General features: G+C 39.3%; 2 protein-coding genes across 6 annotated transcripts in view; one reads left to right on the plus strand and one right to left on the minus strand.

The window, feature by feature from the left end:
• The window catches only part of GLMN (glomulin, FKBP associated protein), a 46,487-nt gene extending 35,043 nt beyond the window's left edge, over positions 1-11,444 (minus strand). For 2 of the 4 annotated variants that reach the window (XM_059926293.1, XM_059926280.1), the window contains exons 1-6: positions 11,318-11,418; positions 10,454-10,530; positions 9,899-10,024; positions 3,749-3,868; positions 2,369-2,477; positions 677-917 (exon numbers count right to left, since the gene is read on the minus strand). In XM_059926293.1, the coding sequence (XP_059782276.1) occupies positions 677-917; positions 2,369-2,477; positions 3,749-3,868; positions 9,899-10,024; positions 10,454-10,492 (635 nt within the window). In that variant the 5' untranslated portion in view covers positions 10,493-10,530; positions 11,318-11,418. The other 2 variants (XM_059926282.1, XM_059926289.1) reach the window with 2 other exon arrangements.
• A 68-nt stretch (positions 11,445-11,512) lies between these two features.
• The window catches only part of RPAP2 (RNA polymerase II associated protein 2), an 84,730-nt gene continuing 80,300 nt past the window's right edge, over positions 11,513-15,942 (plus strand). For both annotated transcript variants that reach the window (XR_009503845.1, XM_059926300.1), the window contains exons 1-2: positions 11,513-11,620; positions 12,367-12,412. Coding sequence is in view for 1 of the 2 variants with exons in the window: in XM_059926300.1 (XP_059782283.1) it covers positions 11,548-11,620; positions 12,367-12,412 (119 nt within the window). In the remaining variant the exon portion in view is untranslated. The remainder of the gene's footprint in view (positions 11,621-12,366; positions 12,413-15,942) is intronic.

Here is a 15,942-nt window from a genome sequence, read left to right on the forward strand (position 1 = left end):
GCCATACTGAACAGTGCATACATAGTCTACAGCAGGGGTCCCCAACCCCTGGGCCACGGACCGGTACTGGTCCTCGGCCTGTTAGGAACCGGGCCGCACAGCAGGAGGTGAGCGGCGGGCAAGCGGGCAAGCAAGCAAAGCTTCATCTGCTGCTCCCCATCACTCGCATTGCCGCCTGAACCATCCTCCCCTCCCCCGGCCCTCCCCATCTGTGGAAAAATTGTCTTCCACGAAACTGGTCTACAGTAACCCTGGAGTGAATGCTACTGGGTTCTCTGCTACTGTTTTTGTTGTCAAATTGGAAGTTAAACTGTCTGGTGCATCTTCTGCTGCTTTCAAAGGGAGAGTAAAAACATAATTCCCCTGCAGAAAACCAGATTCTTTGAGCTACACCTATCTATTTCCTTCACTGCTATTATTCACTTACCATGATGAGTAAAGGCAATCCATAGAAGAATATAAGTAAACTAAACAAATGGATTTTGGTTTCATTTTTTTAAAAATATCGATGCTTCATTAAATGCCCATGTTGTATCAACTGAACCCCATATTCTTCTAAAATTCAAAATTAGAAACTAGATTTAAATTTCCATTGCAAACAAATAAAACAAAGAAACATAAAATAACTGAACTATCACTTAAGTCCATTATGAATTATTCTTAAAAATATACTTACAATTTCAGTATTTCATCCTTTAATTTTTCATTTTCCATTGAGTTTTCCTTGTTATCAATGACATCTTCCACAAAAGGCTTAGTGAACTCTATTAAGGCCTTGCAGCACTGACAAAGGCCATAGTCATCTGCTCGTATTTGCTCTTTTGAGTATGGAACAGGAAGGAGAGACAGCTGACTCCAAAGCGTAGACAATGCTAATCCAACTGAATATGCCTTGTTGTTACGAAGTTGCTGAATCACTAAAACAGAGACCGAGCTGTTACTTGAGGCAGCCTCATCAAGTATGCTAAACGTGGGAGAAGTCCAATAAATGTAGAAGTACAACACATATTTCCCCCCCATATTTTGACAACTCTGATATCAGGATGACATATGATAGCTTAACTGGCAGTATTTTTTTCCTTCTTAGGGGTTCATAAAATAATGGAGCATCTTACAATCATGGCACTTTACAACAGGTGCCATGAAATTTTGTTTAGGTATGTTTATACCACAGGTTACATACTTAAAACGGAAACACTTCTTTCCATATTTTTTGGTTGTTATAAGTATAAAATAGGAACAAGTGTCTTGTAAACTACAAAGCACTGTAAAAATGAAAGGTAATAGTATTAGATTTTTTTTCTAGAAGACTTTAAATATTTCAAGTTATACAAAGCTGTTGGGCATTCACATTTAAAATAAATTTACTCTAGCTTCTGATTTTGGGTCCTTCTACCAGACTCTGAGTTATATGTACGTTATAAAATGAAAAAGTGGTCTCTTCCCATGCATAAATACTGTCTGCCTTGGTTGCCAAAGTCCATTACTTACCAATACTGTTTTTGCACTCAGTTATGGAAACTTTTCTTTCCACACTTGTTTCATTGTTCAGTAGTACCTTTGTTATTCCCAATCCCAACCTCCTAAAGCAAAGGCTGAGCAATGCCCTGCCCAATACTGTTCTTAATTAAGATACATGACTACCTCAATGCTATCAAACTGAGCACTGCAGAGGCAATCCTTTAAATATGTTTACAGGAAAAATTCTAAATATAAGTTGCAGATAGGAAGATTAAGCAAAAAGCTATAGGTCACAACAAAGCACACGAAAAAGAGCATGACATTCAACAAAATATTTACTGGGTACCATCTCTGTGCCAGGTATTGCCATCTTTCTGTGAGCAGCAGGATTCAAACTGGCATTGCTATTACTAGTTTAAGCAGAGTACTAAATAATTAGGCATAAACTATGGGACTTTCCTGGTGGCACAGTGGTTAAGAATCCACCTGCCAATGCAGGGGACACAGATTCAAGCCCTGGTCCAGGAAGATCCCACATGCTGCGGAGGAAATAAGCCCGTGCACCACAACTACTGAGCCTGTACTCTAGAACCCACGAGCCACAACTACTGAGCCTGCGAGCCACAACTATAGAAGCCTGAGCACCTAGAGCCCGTGCTCCTCAACAAGAGAAGCCACTGCAATAAGAAGCCCGTGCACCGCAACGAAGAGTAGTCCCCGCTCGCTGCAACTAGAGAAAGCCCATGCACAGCAACGAAGACCCAATGCAGCCAAAAATAAAAAAATAAATTTATATAAAAAAAAATAATTAGGCACAAACTTTGCTATAGTGTTGACATCTTGGAGTAATATCAAGGCACTTACACAAATAAAACAAGAAACACTTAGATGTCAATATACTCATTACCTGTTTGTAATGGCCGAAGTAAAAGAAGAATAATTTGGGATATCTGTTTTCCAGAGGGCTCTTCAATCAGCTCAAGCAAACCCAACAATAATTCCTTTGGATTACATAACTATAAAAATATTCACAATTGAACCTGTTTAATATAAGTTGTATTTAAAGCCACATGATTATTATTTTTAAAAGGCATATACTGAGATAGTATAATTATTTTTGTTTAACAGTAAAACACCTCATAAAAATGTTTTTAAAAAATACACTAGCAGGGAGAATGGATACATGTATATGTATGGCTGAGTTTTGCTGTGCACTCGAAACTATCACAACATTGTTAATCGGCTATACTCCAATATAAAATAAAAAGTTAAAAAATTAAATTAAAAAAAATACACTAGCAAAACACAGAGTCTGAGATTCTGTGAAAGCAAGAAGTCAAGGGTCTCCCAATGGACAACTACATTTAAGAGACTTAAATTCCTGACTAATGGAAAAGTTAGAGAAATAGGGGAAGGGAGACCCTGAACACCAGAGCTGAGGTTTCCTTTGAGCTTTGCCTGTCTACTCTGAAGGTTGCCTTTGTCTCCCAGGGCTTCCAGCAGGTGGAATCTTTCTGTCTCATACCACCAGGGTACTTAGATGAGTGCAGAGTCTCTTCTGTTTTTCCTGAACAGACAAAACTTTGCGTTGCTTTCTGACTGGTCATATCTTATCGCCTCACTTGCCTTGTTTCTCTAAAAGCTCTCATAGTTAATAACTAATATCTAGGGAGTTCCCTCTTTTCAAGTACATATTTGTGTCTATTTACAGTGATCTCTAAGTGGCTTCTTATAATGTCCTTTTTCTTAGAATTTCTCTCTTGTAACCATCATTTTTGGCTTATAACTCTATTAACCTTTTACTCAGAGTCTCTATCTAAGGCTGTCAGTCACAACTAATCTATTTCCTACTCTTATTTCCTCTGTTATAACTGCCATTCTAGGTTTTTCATATTCTTTTAGGGAACATACCATAGACGAAAGAACACTCAGATTTGATTTTACTCCCAGCGTTGCCAAAACATCAGTGTGGCCTGAAACTACCTCTTTAAAGCATGAATTTCACATCTGAACAATAAGCTACTTTTTAAAAAATAGAGCTTTTTAGGTCTCTCTCTGAAGATTCTGAATCAGTGGGTCTAAGATGAGGTCAGATAATTCTTATATCCAGAAAATTTGGGAAAAATGAAATGGACTGGCCCATCCAATAAATAAGGATGGGCCTTTTATCCAAAGAGTTCCCGCCTATACTTTCATGAACTAAAAGCTTTCTCACCAAAAACATTAAAGAGAATTATAAAATACTGCTGTGTATTGTGATAAAGAGAATCTAGTTGTGTTAACTTACCTTTACCAATAAATCAAGCATCAGAAAATAATACTTTCTTTTATCATGTTCCTTATCATTCCATAAAAGGCATCGAACAACAGGACGAACAAGATTCCAGCCCATATTCTTAATGATGACCTGTAAAAACATTTTCAGAGTACAATAAAGCAAATACTGCCATCTACAGGACTCTCACAGTGAGCTTTCTTAACCTGGAGGAGCTGACAATTTCCTCTAAAACAGGAAAGATGAGGCAAGTGAATCCATGGACATCTCACCATTGACTTCCTAGGGTTGTGTTAACAGATAACAGCATTCTAAAATAGTTTTTAATACTTTCACTGAGGAAAGGCAAATGGGTCTTTACTTTTAACCAGGTAATTTGGTCTTCCCCAGGATTTAAATAGCTCCTCTAGGGCTTCCCTGGTGGCGCAGTGGTTGAGAATCCGCCTGCCAATGCAGGGGACACGGGTTCATGCCCTGGTCCGGGAAGATCCACATGCTGCGGAGCAACTAAGCCCATGCGCCACAACTACTGAGCCTGCACTCTAGAGCCCGCGAGCCACAGCTACTGAGCCCGAGTGCTACAACTACTGAAGCCCACGCACCTAGAGCCTGTGCTCCACAACAAGAGAAGCCACCACAATGAGAAGCCCGAGCACCGCAACGAAGAGTAGCCCCCACTCGCCACAACTAGAGGAAGCCCACGCGCAGCAACGGAGACCCAACAAAGCCAAAAAATAAATAAAATAAAATAAATTTTAAAAATAAATAAATAAATAAATAAATAAATAGTTCCTCTATTTCCAACAAGGGAGATAATTTGCTTAATATGAGCAATACTTAATTTTCATGGAGAATTTTGCTCCCAATTCATAAAGAAATCCAGCCAACAATCACGAACCTTTTAAAGTTCACTGGAGAATCTCTAAATACAGTATAATCATGTAACTTATGTAAAAGGAGGGGATACCACTTCATTAATTTTCTATTCTACAAACAAGCAGCTTCTATTTTCAAAGATATTTCAGAATGCTTACACAAGTAAAAGTCTATCTTTATAATTAGTGATTCACATTCATTATCAAAGCCACTGATTTTGTTTTTCTTTTTTTTCCAAAGCAATTATTTAATAAGATGCATTATAGGGATTTCCCTGGTAGCACAGTGGTTAAGAATCTGCCTGCCAATGCAGGGGACACGGGTTCAAGTCCTGGTCTGGGAAGATCCCACATGCCGCAGAGCAACTAAACCCATGCGCCACAACTACTGAGCCTGCACTTTAGCACCCACGAGCCACAACTACTGAGCCCACATGCCACAAATATTGAAACCCACGTGCCTAGAGCCCATGCTCCCCAACAAGGGATGCCACCACAATGAGAAGCCTGCGCACCACAACGAAGAGTAGCCCCCACTAGCCGCAACTAGAGAAAGCCCGCACGCAGCAATGAAGACCCAATGCAGTGAAAAATAAATTAAAAAAAATAAAAGATGTATTATAGGCTGCCAATTGTTTGGAGCAAAGGGAAAGGCTTCACCCCAATTTCTCAACATCTGGCCTTTGGATGACTTAAAAGATAAAAGGAGATACCAGAATATTTTTATGACTGAGTAACAATTTCTAGAAATTTTCCATTAATTAATTTTCCATTAATTTTCCATAAAAATGAAATTTTCCATTTTTCAGTCATTTGCTTCTCGTGATTAGAACTTGGTGACATGTTTTACTGTAAGTGTTCAGCTTATTGAAATCCAATGCAAAATAGAAAATGTTGCAATGCAAAATGAAATGTCGGTGTCATTCTCTTTTTAAGGCAGGAAAGTCAGTTTTCTAGCCAAACCCTATCTTCCCTTCAAGTGTATTCGTTTTCCACTTTCCCCAGCCTATTTTTTAAAGTTTTCTTTCTTAATTTAGGCTTTTTCAAAATCAACTTTAATAAATAGAAATTCCCTACTACCCATTCTAAACTCAGAAATCTAAGTTATAGTTCATAAAGAACTTTTCAAAGGAAAAAATACAAGCCACTCCAGAGCAAAACCACTGATTTTCAAAACCATAACAATATACTCGATTTCTCTGGCCTGCATTCTACTTCAACTCATTAGTATTTATCAAGCATATATATCAGGTCCCTAGACTATTCTAGATGCAGGAAATAAAGCAAGAAACACATCAGATAAGAAGTCTATCCTCAGGACTTCCCTGGTGGCACAGTGGTTAAGACTCCACACTCCCAATGCAGGGGGTCCGTGTTTGATCCATGGTCAGGGAACTAGATCCCACATGCATGCCACAACTAATAGAGTTCGCATGCCACAACTAAGGAGCCAGCATGCCGCAAACTAAGGAGTATGCCGGCCGCAACTAAGACCCAGGGCAACCAAATGAAAAAAATAAATAAGTTATAAAAAGAAAAAAATAAAAAAAAGAAGTGCTGCTTTAAAAAAAAAAAAATCGATCTTCATAGAGTTTACATTCTAGGTTCATTTGAAAGAAAATACATCTAGGAAGAAGACAAATAGGTACAATACCCCCTCTATGACCCCAGTCTTATAAGGTAATAAAGGTAGAGTATAAAGTATAGCAGGAGTGACTTCCCTGGTGGCGCAGTGGTTAAGAATCTGCCTGCCAATGGAGGGGACAGAGGTTCGAGCCCTGGTCCGGGAAGATCCCACAGGCCGAGGAATAACTAAGCCCATGCGCCACAACTACTGAGCCTGCACTCTAGAGCCCGTGAGCCACACGTACTGAGCCTGCATGCCACAACTACTGAAGCCCACGCGCCTAGTGCCCGTGCTCTGCGTCAACAGAAGCCCGCGCACTGCAATGAAGAGGAGCCCCTGCTTGCTGCAACTAGAGAAACCCTGCGTGCAGCAATGAAGACCCAACGCAGCCAAAAATAAATTAATTAATTAATTTTTTTAAAAATGCTAAAGTATAGCAGGAGAATAGTCACTTCTACCTGGGGAAGGCAAGAAAGTCTTCCCAGAATAGGTGATAGCTATGCTAAGGCTTGTTAAAGAAACATAAGTTTATCAGGCATAGATAGGTGGGAAATACATTCAAGGCTCTGAAACAGCATTGTGCTAGGTAGGACTCAACATGTCCTAGAGAACTAGCAACAGAAAAATGTCAGGGTATGTGGATACATAGTTTGGAAAAGAGGAGATGCTATCTGTTTACATCTTTATCAACTGGAAGTTTTAGTGTTTGTCTTATCAACCTGCATGAGGTCCCTATATGTTAATATTCACGTCACTGTATTTACGACAAATTGTCATTTGGTTTTTTGGTTGTCCTAATTTTTTATACAGCAAAATACAGTGATTTTTTTTCTTTGGTCCCTTTTCTAGTGCTTTTAGGTCTAAAACGGTTTTCCCCTTGAGAGATATAAACACTCATTTAAATTAGAAAAAATATATATATATACACATATACTTATATATATATACATATATATACTTATATATATATACATATATATACTTATATATATATACATATATATACTTATATACACACACATACACATATATATCGCCTTTCTTTTTATTAAGATTTACATTGGAAACATGGCATAAAATGAAGCCTTAAATTGATTTTTTTTAAACAAATAGCAAAACAATCATGTTTTTTATCTAATGGGACAGACAGTTCCGTTGATCTCTCTGAATATTCTTTTTGCACTAGTTTTTAATTCTGCCTGGCACACTCTTACCCAGAGAGTCCCATAGTTTACTGTGGGACTGTCTCTGCTTCCTTCAAATTTCTGTGCAATTTCACCCAACACAACCCATCCCCCTAACCATGCTGCATCATTCTCTATAGAATTTATCACTTTCTAACCTACTAAATGATTTATCTGTCTTTGCTAGAATTTAAGATCCATATGGGCACTGATTTTTGTTCATTACTGTATCTATTCCCAGCATCTAGAGTAGGGCCTGTTACAAAACAGATGTTCCACAAATACAGGTTGAATGATGTCTATTACTTCTAAGCATGACAAATTATCCTCTCTCCAAAGATTTGATATTATGTCTTGTTCTCTTCTATCTTTTGTGTGGCCTAACTTTTAATATTTAGGTCTTCACTAATCAGGAATTTATGTTATATGTTATTATAACACATATAATTTTTCCAAATTACTAAATATCAACAGTGCTGATGTTGAAAACCCCTGCACTGTAGTGTCTTAGGACAAACTACCATTCCTGTGACTTTAAAAAAAATTTTTTTACACAAAGCAGATTAATAGCAAATCTTGATCAATCTTGATTGTGTCACCTGCAAGTAAACTAAGGTGCAGTTTTAAACTCTGTCTTATCAATATCTGAACCTTTGAATTTAGAAGACCACATTACAAAGGTGATCCTCAAGCTATCAAGGCTAAGCCTCACTATGCTTAAGTCTATCACAATCACCTAATCTCTAAGAGTGACACACAAATCTACATCTTAATCTTGTATTTCTCCACTGAGCTCTAAATATTACTTTTCGATTGCCTGCTGCATCTTAAACTCAACGTTGCCAAACAATGCCAACTTATTTGTCCTCTGCCAGGGAACTTTCTCTCCTCCTTAAGTTGCCTGTTTCTGTTCAGGATGTATTGTCTTCTCAGAGGCTAGAAACCCCATCATCTTTGTCACCTCACTCTCTCTCACCCTCACAGTCAGTCCTCTCTCTTCTACTCTAAAACTTCCTTGCAAGTGCTACGTTGTGCTAACCAGAGGCAGAGCAGAATCGTTAAGAGCTCTGGAAACAGGCTGCACAGGTCTGAATGCCCGATGCCACATAAAAGCTGATACTTTTGTGCAAATCACTTATCATTCAGTGACTCTTTCCTTATCTAGAAAATCCTATCTCACGGGATTCAGGAGAGACTAAGTGAGTTAAAAGATGTAAAGCACCTAAGACAACACCTGGCACATAGTAGATCTCAATAAATATTATTAGCTTTTATTAATTTTATTATTAGCTAAAAGTAAGGTACTCTCAAAGATAATCCTTTGAGAATGCAATTGGGAAAAATCAAGGAGTTAAAGAAAGCATTAAATTTATTTTATTTGGGGCTACAAAGGTATTATAAACACATATCAAAAACAAATGTACTAAATAAAATGTGCTAATTTTTATTTTAAAAAATTATAAATAAAAAGGGATAAGACCTTTGAACTAGTAAGAGATTCTATAACAATGTATGATTAAAAAGTTTTAGCAATCTCCTAAATACAATCCAGGTGCCCTGGATATAATCCTAGGCCAGCATGACTAGATTGTGATATCAACAAAGAAAGAAAATTTTTTTTTTTTTTTTTGGCCATGCCGCATACCATGCGGGATGTGAGTTCCCTGAGCAGGGATCAAACCTGCGCCCCCTGCAGTGGAAGCACAGAGTCTTAACCACTGGACCGCCAGGGAAGTCCCTACAAAGAAAACTTCTGTATAAATAAACAGGACTATAAATGAAGACCGATTATGTTCCTGGAAAGAAGATGATCTTCCCTTATATAAGAAGAGGGGGGGGATGGGGGAGGGGTTCAAAGACACAAAATTAGGCAGTGTTGTCAACACTGTGTCCCAGCTGTTCCTGATCCCAAAAACATCCTTTCTCATTGTGCAGAATGATTTCTCAGACAATCGTAGCTGGATGATATTGGCCAGTAAGGTCATCCAGCTCTCCCAAAATATGATCTTACTTAATATTTGGCTTCCCATATACACCTGGCTGAAGGAAAAGAATGTGCTGATGACCAAAAATGAATATGTAGCCTGCCTGATACTTATATTTCTCAATGTAAATTGCTAATTCAAATACCACTTTGATCTCTAAACCAGAAGTAATCCCCACTCCTCTAAAGCATTTTACTTATATTTCAACTATAACACTTATTCTGGAGAAGCTAAACGAGTTAACAGATGTAAAGTATCTGTTTATTCTGCCTCCTTATTGCTAGTTCTTTACATGTTTATCTCTTCCACCAGACTGTAAGCACCTTAAAGTATATAATTAGTCCTAATTCCTTTTTATTTTCCACAGTTTTCTACTGTGGAAATTTGATTCTTAAATGTTTGCTGAAAAAAATAAATGGATGAATAATAGCATCATGTGGCTATTCTCTTCCTAGTAAAGACTGAAAAGTACATACAAAGATTATACTTACCTTATTCTTTTCATTTTGAATAATTTCTAATAGCTGATCTATGTGCCCTTCATCTATGCATCTTTGGCCTGCTAACTGAAACAGGCCAAAATCTTCCTCTTTAAAGTCTTGCTCTTCTAGGATTTGCTGGCAAAAACAAAATAAACAAAAAAACCAGTAATTTTAGGCAAATGGAAATTCAATAACTACTTGACTTATTTTATCTCCCTCTAAAAAAAGAAATGTTTAAATTCTAGATAAGGTGCACATAAGCATATATATGAAAATTAGGATTAGCCTAAAAATACTTTAATAAATCATCTTGAAATCCACTGTACCAAAGAAATCTATGAGAAGGATCAGTACTAAAATTATAAAGATTATTTCTCCAAGTGACATACTCCAATCTGTCTTCCTGCCTTCATGCTATTTATTCATAGGTCAAAAAAAAGCAAGGATTAAAGAAGATTAACAATTTGAGTGACCGCAGATGTAATTAAAAGTAATCTGTGCTCTGCCCATATTTTGAAAGATTATTTAACTTCATAAAAAGAAAAAAAAGAAAAAATTACTTACACATCTCTTTATTATGGAATGAAGTTCCTCCACAGCCATTCCTTCCTATTTTTTCCTAGTTTTGATGCTGAAATGTACTAACATAAGACAAACTGTTAACTATCAGTAATACTATATTGAAATATTAATAAGTTGTTTCATTCTGATTATTAATAAATACAATAAAGAAAATAGAAAGTTTTAAAGCTGAAATGGTTTTACTGAAAGTTAGTATGTTAGCCTAAGAAAATTTTTTTAAAAAAGCCTCCTGTTTCATCTTTTAAGTTTCCTTGGAGCATAATTTTGAAAGATAAACTCAAGGAAAAAAAAAAATCCTCTAGTGCACTCCCAAGAGGCAGCGCAAATTTGGACTACAAGGGCTTAAAAAGGCAGTCTTTTTTTCTCCAAAAGGTGGGCCTGAAATCAGTTCTAATCATCAGGGAATTTTTTATTTTTTAACGTCCCACTTGACGGAAAATGGAGTAAAACACAGCTCACCCGGAGGGGGTTAAAGTTGAGATGTCCTCCACCGCAAGTGTGACCGGGGCATTTGTACGAGATGTAGTCCCCCCAATATAATCAATCGAGCTAGTGAAATCACTGTATCGCACGGAGGCAAGGCAACAGGCCGCCCTCAGGACAACACCGTTGCGTTCCCACAGGCCATCGTTTCCCCCGGAGGGAAGGCCCGTTCCATGCCCCGCAGGAGGGGCGGGGGTCGGCCGTATCCTCACAGCAGCGCACTCCAGGGCGGTTAAAACCCCAGCGCGCGTGCAGGCGGCATCCAAGGGAAGCCATTTCTCCCGGTTCCCGACTGCGTCGGCCTTCGGGCCCCAGACCTCGCGGGGGCGGTCGGCCCGCGGCGCCGGGTTCTCTGAGACTCACCGTCCACCGCAAGCCCCGGCCGCCCGGGACCCTCGATGCTCCCACTTACTCGCCAAGCCTCTCGCCCCTCTCGCCCCTCTCGCCGCTCTCCTCCTCCTCCTCCTCCGGCAGAGCAGGCCGCTCTCCCGGCCCCGCCCCGCCCCAGCTGGCCCCGCCCCGCGCTACGCGACGGGAGGCGGAGTCTTGGGGGAAAGACTCCTGGGCCGGTTCCGACGCCGACTACGCTCCCCATGGCGGACTGGGTAGAGACGTGCTCTGCCGGCCGCAAGGCCCGGGGTCCTCGCGCCTCCCGAAACGTCGCAGGTAGGAAGAAGGGCCTGTTCCCACGTTTGGAACTGAAAACTGGTCCCCGACATAATTCCAGACTGAGGCGTGCGGGGCGCTCCCGAAAGGTTGCCCCAGGGGAGGAGGTCTTCGGGGCAGAGAAGGCCGAGAGATTCCCACCGCCGAACTCTGGCCTTCTGGGAAAGACCTTCGGCCAGACCCCCACCTCTTTACACTAGTGTTCCGAGATTTCCCTCAGAATGGGCTGTGCTCCAGGCTCTGAGGGAATGAGCAGTAGAGGTCCTGGGAGCCTGCAGCTGGGGTCGCCAGAGTGGGCAAGTGACCAGGGCAGCGTCGGCAGGCCGAGTGCAGCTGACCTCGACTCAGGCACTGGTCCTTCTTCCAGATGTGCTGCTGCTTTGGTGCCCTGGTTCTCTGAGGTGTCAGACCCCTCTTTACCCGGGAGCGAACATTTAGGGGGACGGAGAGCGGTTGCCCCTAGAAGTACCCAGATCTCGGACTTTCAGGAGTGCTTAGCTATGCAGCTGTGATACAAGAAAAAATTCAATCCTGAGAGAGATACATTTTAACCAAGAAAAATAATTAGTTTTCAAAACCAAATTGGATTCCCTTCTCATTTCATTTGATTTTCACACAGGATTGGAAGTGAAATGTGTGGAAAAGAAGAAAAGATGGTCTACAGTTTATTTGGGCAAGAATCTGTCCTGTAAGCTGGTGTGTTTGTGTAGACTTGACCTACTGTGTTTTGTTTCTTTTAATTGTAGGTACTAAGCAGACAAGTGCCTTGAAACAAGAAGACGCTTCTAAAAGGTATGAGAACTACTCAGACAGCTGCTTTCACTTATCTGTTAATCACATATTAATTGAACCATTTTTAAAAACAATAATGGGTGCTACCTCAGAGAAAATTATTTTGAGAGAAGGGGAAGATCTGGGAAGTACGATAAATTCTCAAATAGATTGTTATTTTCCCTACTCCACGCCTTAAGAAAGTCCAATGGACACTTTTAGATTGCTGGTGAAGGTATGAGTTATCTGTAGAAAGATGTCAATGGGAATAAACATTCCTGAATTAACCAGGTGCTTTTTTTTCATCTTTTCAGATAGTTTCCTTTTTTTGCATTATATGCCAGAGACTCCAAGAAACCTTTTTTGTTGTTGTTGTTGTTTGCTTACGTCATGTCCATATTTTCAGCAAAAAGTTGTCCTGTACTGTTTACAGGCATCTCCTAAAAAGGCTTTATCTCCTGTCACAAAAGGTTTTTAGAATAGATGTAGTCTGTGAGGATGATTAAAGTATACATATCTATAAGGTATCATTTTATAAAGTATTGGCTTTGGCCTTAATTTACTCATTCTTTCAAAAATTATTTACTGAATGTAAGATATGCCAGATTTGTGTTAGGCCCTGAGGATATGATTTTTAAAAATTTTTTAATTGAACTATAGTTGATTTACAATATTATATTAGTTTCAGATGTACAATATAAAGAGTAAATATTTTTGTAGATTACACTCCATGTAGAGTTATTACAAAATAATGGCTAAATTTCCCTGTACTGTACAATACCTTCTTGTTGCTTATGTATTTTATACATAGTTTGTGTCTCTCAGTCCCATACCCTACTCTTGCCCCTCCCCCTGCTGTCTCCCCACTGGTAACCACTAGTTTGTCCTCTATATAAGTGATCTCATATAATATTTGTCTTTCTCTGTCTGACTTACTTCACTAAGCATGATACCCTCTGGGTATATCCACATTGTTGCAAATTGCAGAATTTCATTCTTTTTATGGCTGAGTAGTATTCCATGGCATGTATAAACCACATCTTCTTTATCCATTTATCTGTTGATAGACATTTAGGTTGCTTCTATATCTTGGCTACTGTAAATAATGCTGCTATGAACATTGGGGGGCATGTATCTTTTCAAACTAGTGCTGTAATTTTCTTCAGATATATACCCAGGAGTGGAGTTGCTGGATCATATGGTAGTTCTAGTTTCAGTTTTTTAGGGAACCTCTGTACTGTTTTCCATAGTGGCTGTACCAATTTACATTCCCACCAACAGTATTGGAGGGATCCCTTTTCTCCACATTCTCACCAACATTTGTTATTTGTAGACTTTTTGATGATAGCCATTCTGATAGGTGTGAGGTGATATCTCATTGTGGTTTTGATTTGCATTTCTCTGATGATTAGCAATATTGAGCAGTTTTTCACGTTCCTGTTGGCCATGTATATATCCTTGGGAAAATGTCTATTCAGGTCTTCTGACCATTTTTTAATTGGGTTGTTTGCTTGTTTGTTTTAATTAATTTATTTGATTTTTTTTTTTTTAGGGCTTTATTCATTTATCTATTTATTTATTTATTTATCCATTTATGGTTGTGTTGCGTCTTCGCCTCTGTGCGAGGGCCCTCTCCAGTTGCGGCAAGTGGGGGCCACTCCTCATCGCGGTGCGTGGGGCTCTCACTATCGCGGCCTCTCTTGTTGCGGAGCACAGGCTCCAGACGCGCAGGCTCAGCAATTGTGGCTCACGGGCCTAGTCGCTCCGCCGCATGTGGGATCTTCCCAGACCAGGGCTCGAACCCGTGTCCCCTGCATTGGCAGGCAGACTCTTAACCACTGCGCCACCAGGGAAGCCCTGTTTGTTTGTTTTTATATTGAGTTGTATCAGCTGTTTATATATTTTGGGTATTAACCCCTTATTGGTCATATCATTTGCAAATATTTTCTCCCATTCAGTAGGTTGTCTTTTCGTTTTGTGGATGGCTTCCTTTGCTGTGCAAAAGCTTTTATGTTTAATTAGGTCCCATTTGTTTATTTTTGCTTTTGTTTCCTTAGCCTTAGGAGACAGATACAAAAAAATATTGCTGAGTTTTATGTCAAAGAGTTTTCTGACTATGTTCTCTTCTGGGAGTTTTATGGTTTCAGAGGCCCTGAGGATATGATTTTGAACAGAATAGACACAGTTCCTGTCTAGTGGAACAGAGAAATACCAATTATCACAAATAAATACATAATTACAAATTATGATGAGTGCTATAAAGGAGAAGACTGTGATGGAGGAACTAAAAACGGGGGTACAGTAAAGCTGGAGGTTGGCAGGAAGGGTGGTAGGTTTTCAGGGAAAGGCTTCTCCAAGAAAGTAATAATTAAACTAAGACCTGAAGGCTAAGTAGGCATTTACCAGACCAAGAGTAGTGAGGAGAGACCTCCAGCCAGAAGTGGCAATATGTGTGACAAGAAAAAACTTAGTCATTTAAAAAAAAGGAGAGATGCTGAGGGTGGTATGCAGCTTTCTGAGCAAAGGAAGAAAGCAGCATAGGAAAAGGTTAGAGGCGGGTTCCATTCAAACAGTACCTGGTAGGCCATGGTGAGAAATTCAGATTTTCTAAGTGCAAATGGGAAAACTTTAATAAAGTAGTAGAATTTAAGTTTTAAAAATTGTAAGATGTTAGGGATAGTGTTCATTTGGGAGTGGAGAAATTAGATGAATTTGAGATCTGTTTTGAAGAGTATTCTCCTGTGGAGCAGCATGATTATACTGACTTGGCTTTAGGAAATATTATTGGGTGGGCCAAAAAGTGCCTTCAGTTTTTTAAGTAAAAATAAAAGACACATTTTTCATTTTCACCAAGAACTTTATTGAACATCATATTCACCCTTTTGTTCCAGTACCTTCTGCCATTTTATAGGCAACTTCATAATTCCATCTTACCAAAACTTTTTATCTTTTTGAGCAAGGAACTGTTCCAGGTGCCTTTTACCGTCTTCCAGGGAATTGAAATTTTTTCCATTAAGAGAATTTTGTAAGACCGAAATAAATGGAAATCCAAAGGTGCAATGTCTGGTGAATTGGGTGGATGAGTCAGAACTTCCCAGCCAAGCTGTAACAGTTTTTGCCTGGTCATCAAAGAAACATGCTGTCTTGTGTTATCCTGATGAAAGACGATGAGTTTTCTGTTGGCTAATTCCGGACGCTTTTCATCCATTGCTGCTTTCAGTTGGTCTAATTGGAAGCAGTACTTGCTAGAATTAATTGTTTGGTTTTCTGGAAGGAGCTCATAATAGAGGACTCCCTTCCAATCCCACCATATACACAACATCACCTTCTTTGGATGAAAAGACCGGCCTTTGGTATGGTTGGTGGTGGTTTCATTTCGCTTGTCCCATGATCTCTTCCATTCCACGTTGTTGTACAGTATCCACTTTTCATTGCCCATCACAGTTTGTTTTAAAAACAGAATGTTTTCATTCCATTTCAGTTGAGAATCTCATGGGGAAATATAGTCAAGAAGGGTTTATTTTGTTTTTTTGAAGGGTTTTTTTTGTTTT

Source organism: Balaenoptera ricei, chromosome 1 (assembly GCF_028023285.1).
Source record: "Balaenoptera ricei isolate mBalRic1 chromosome 1, mBalRic1.hap2, whole genome shotgun sequence".
NCBI lineage: Eukaryota > Metazoa > Chordata > Mammalia > Artiodactyla > Balaenopteridae > Balaenoptera > Balaenoptera ricei.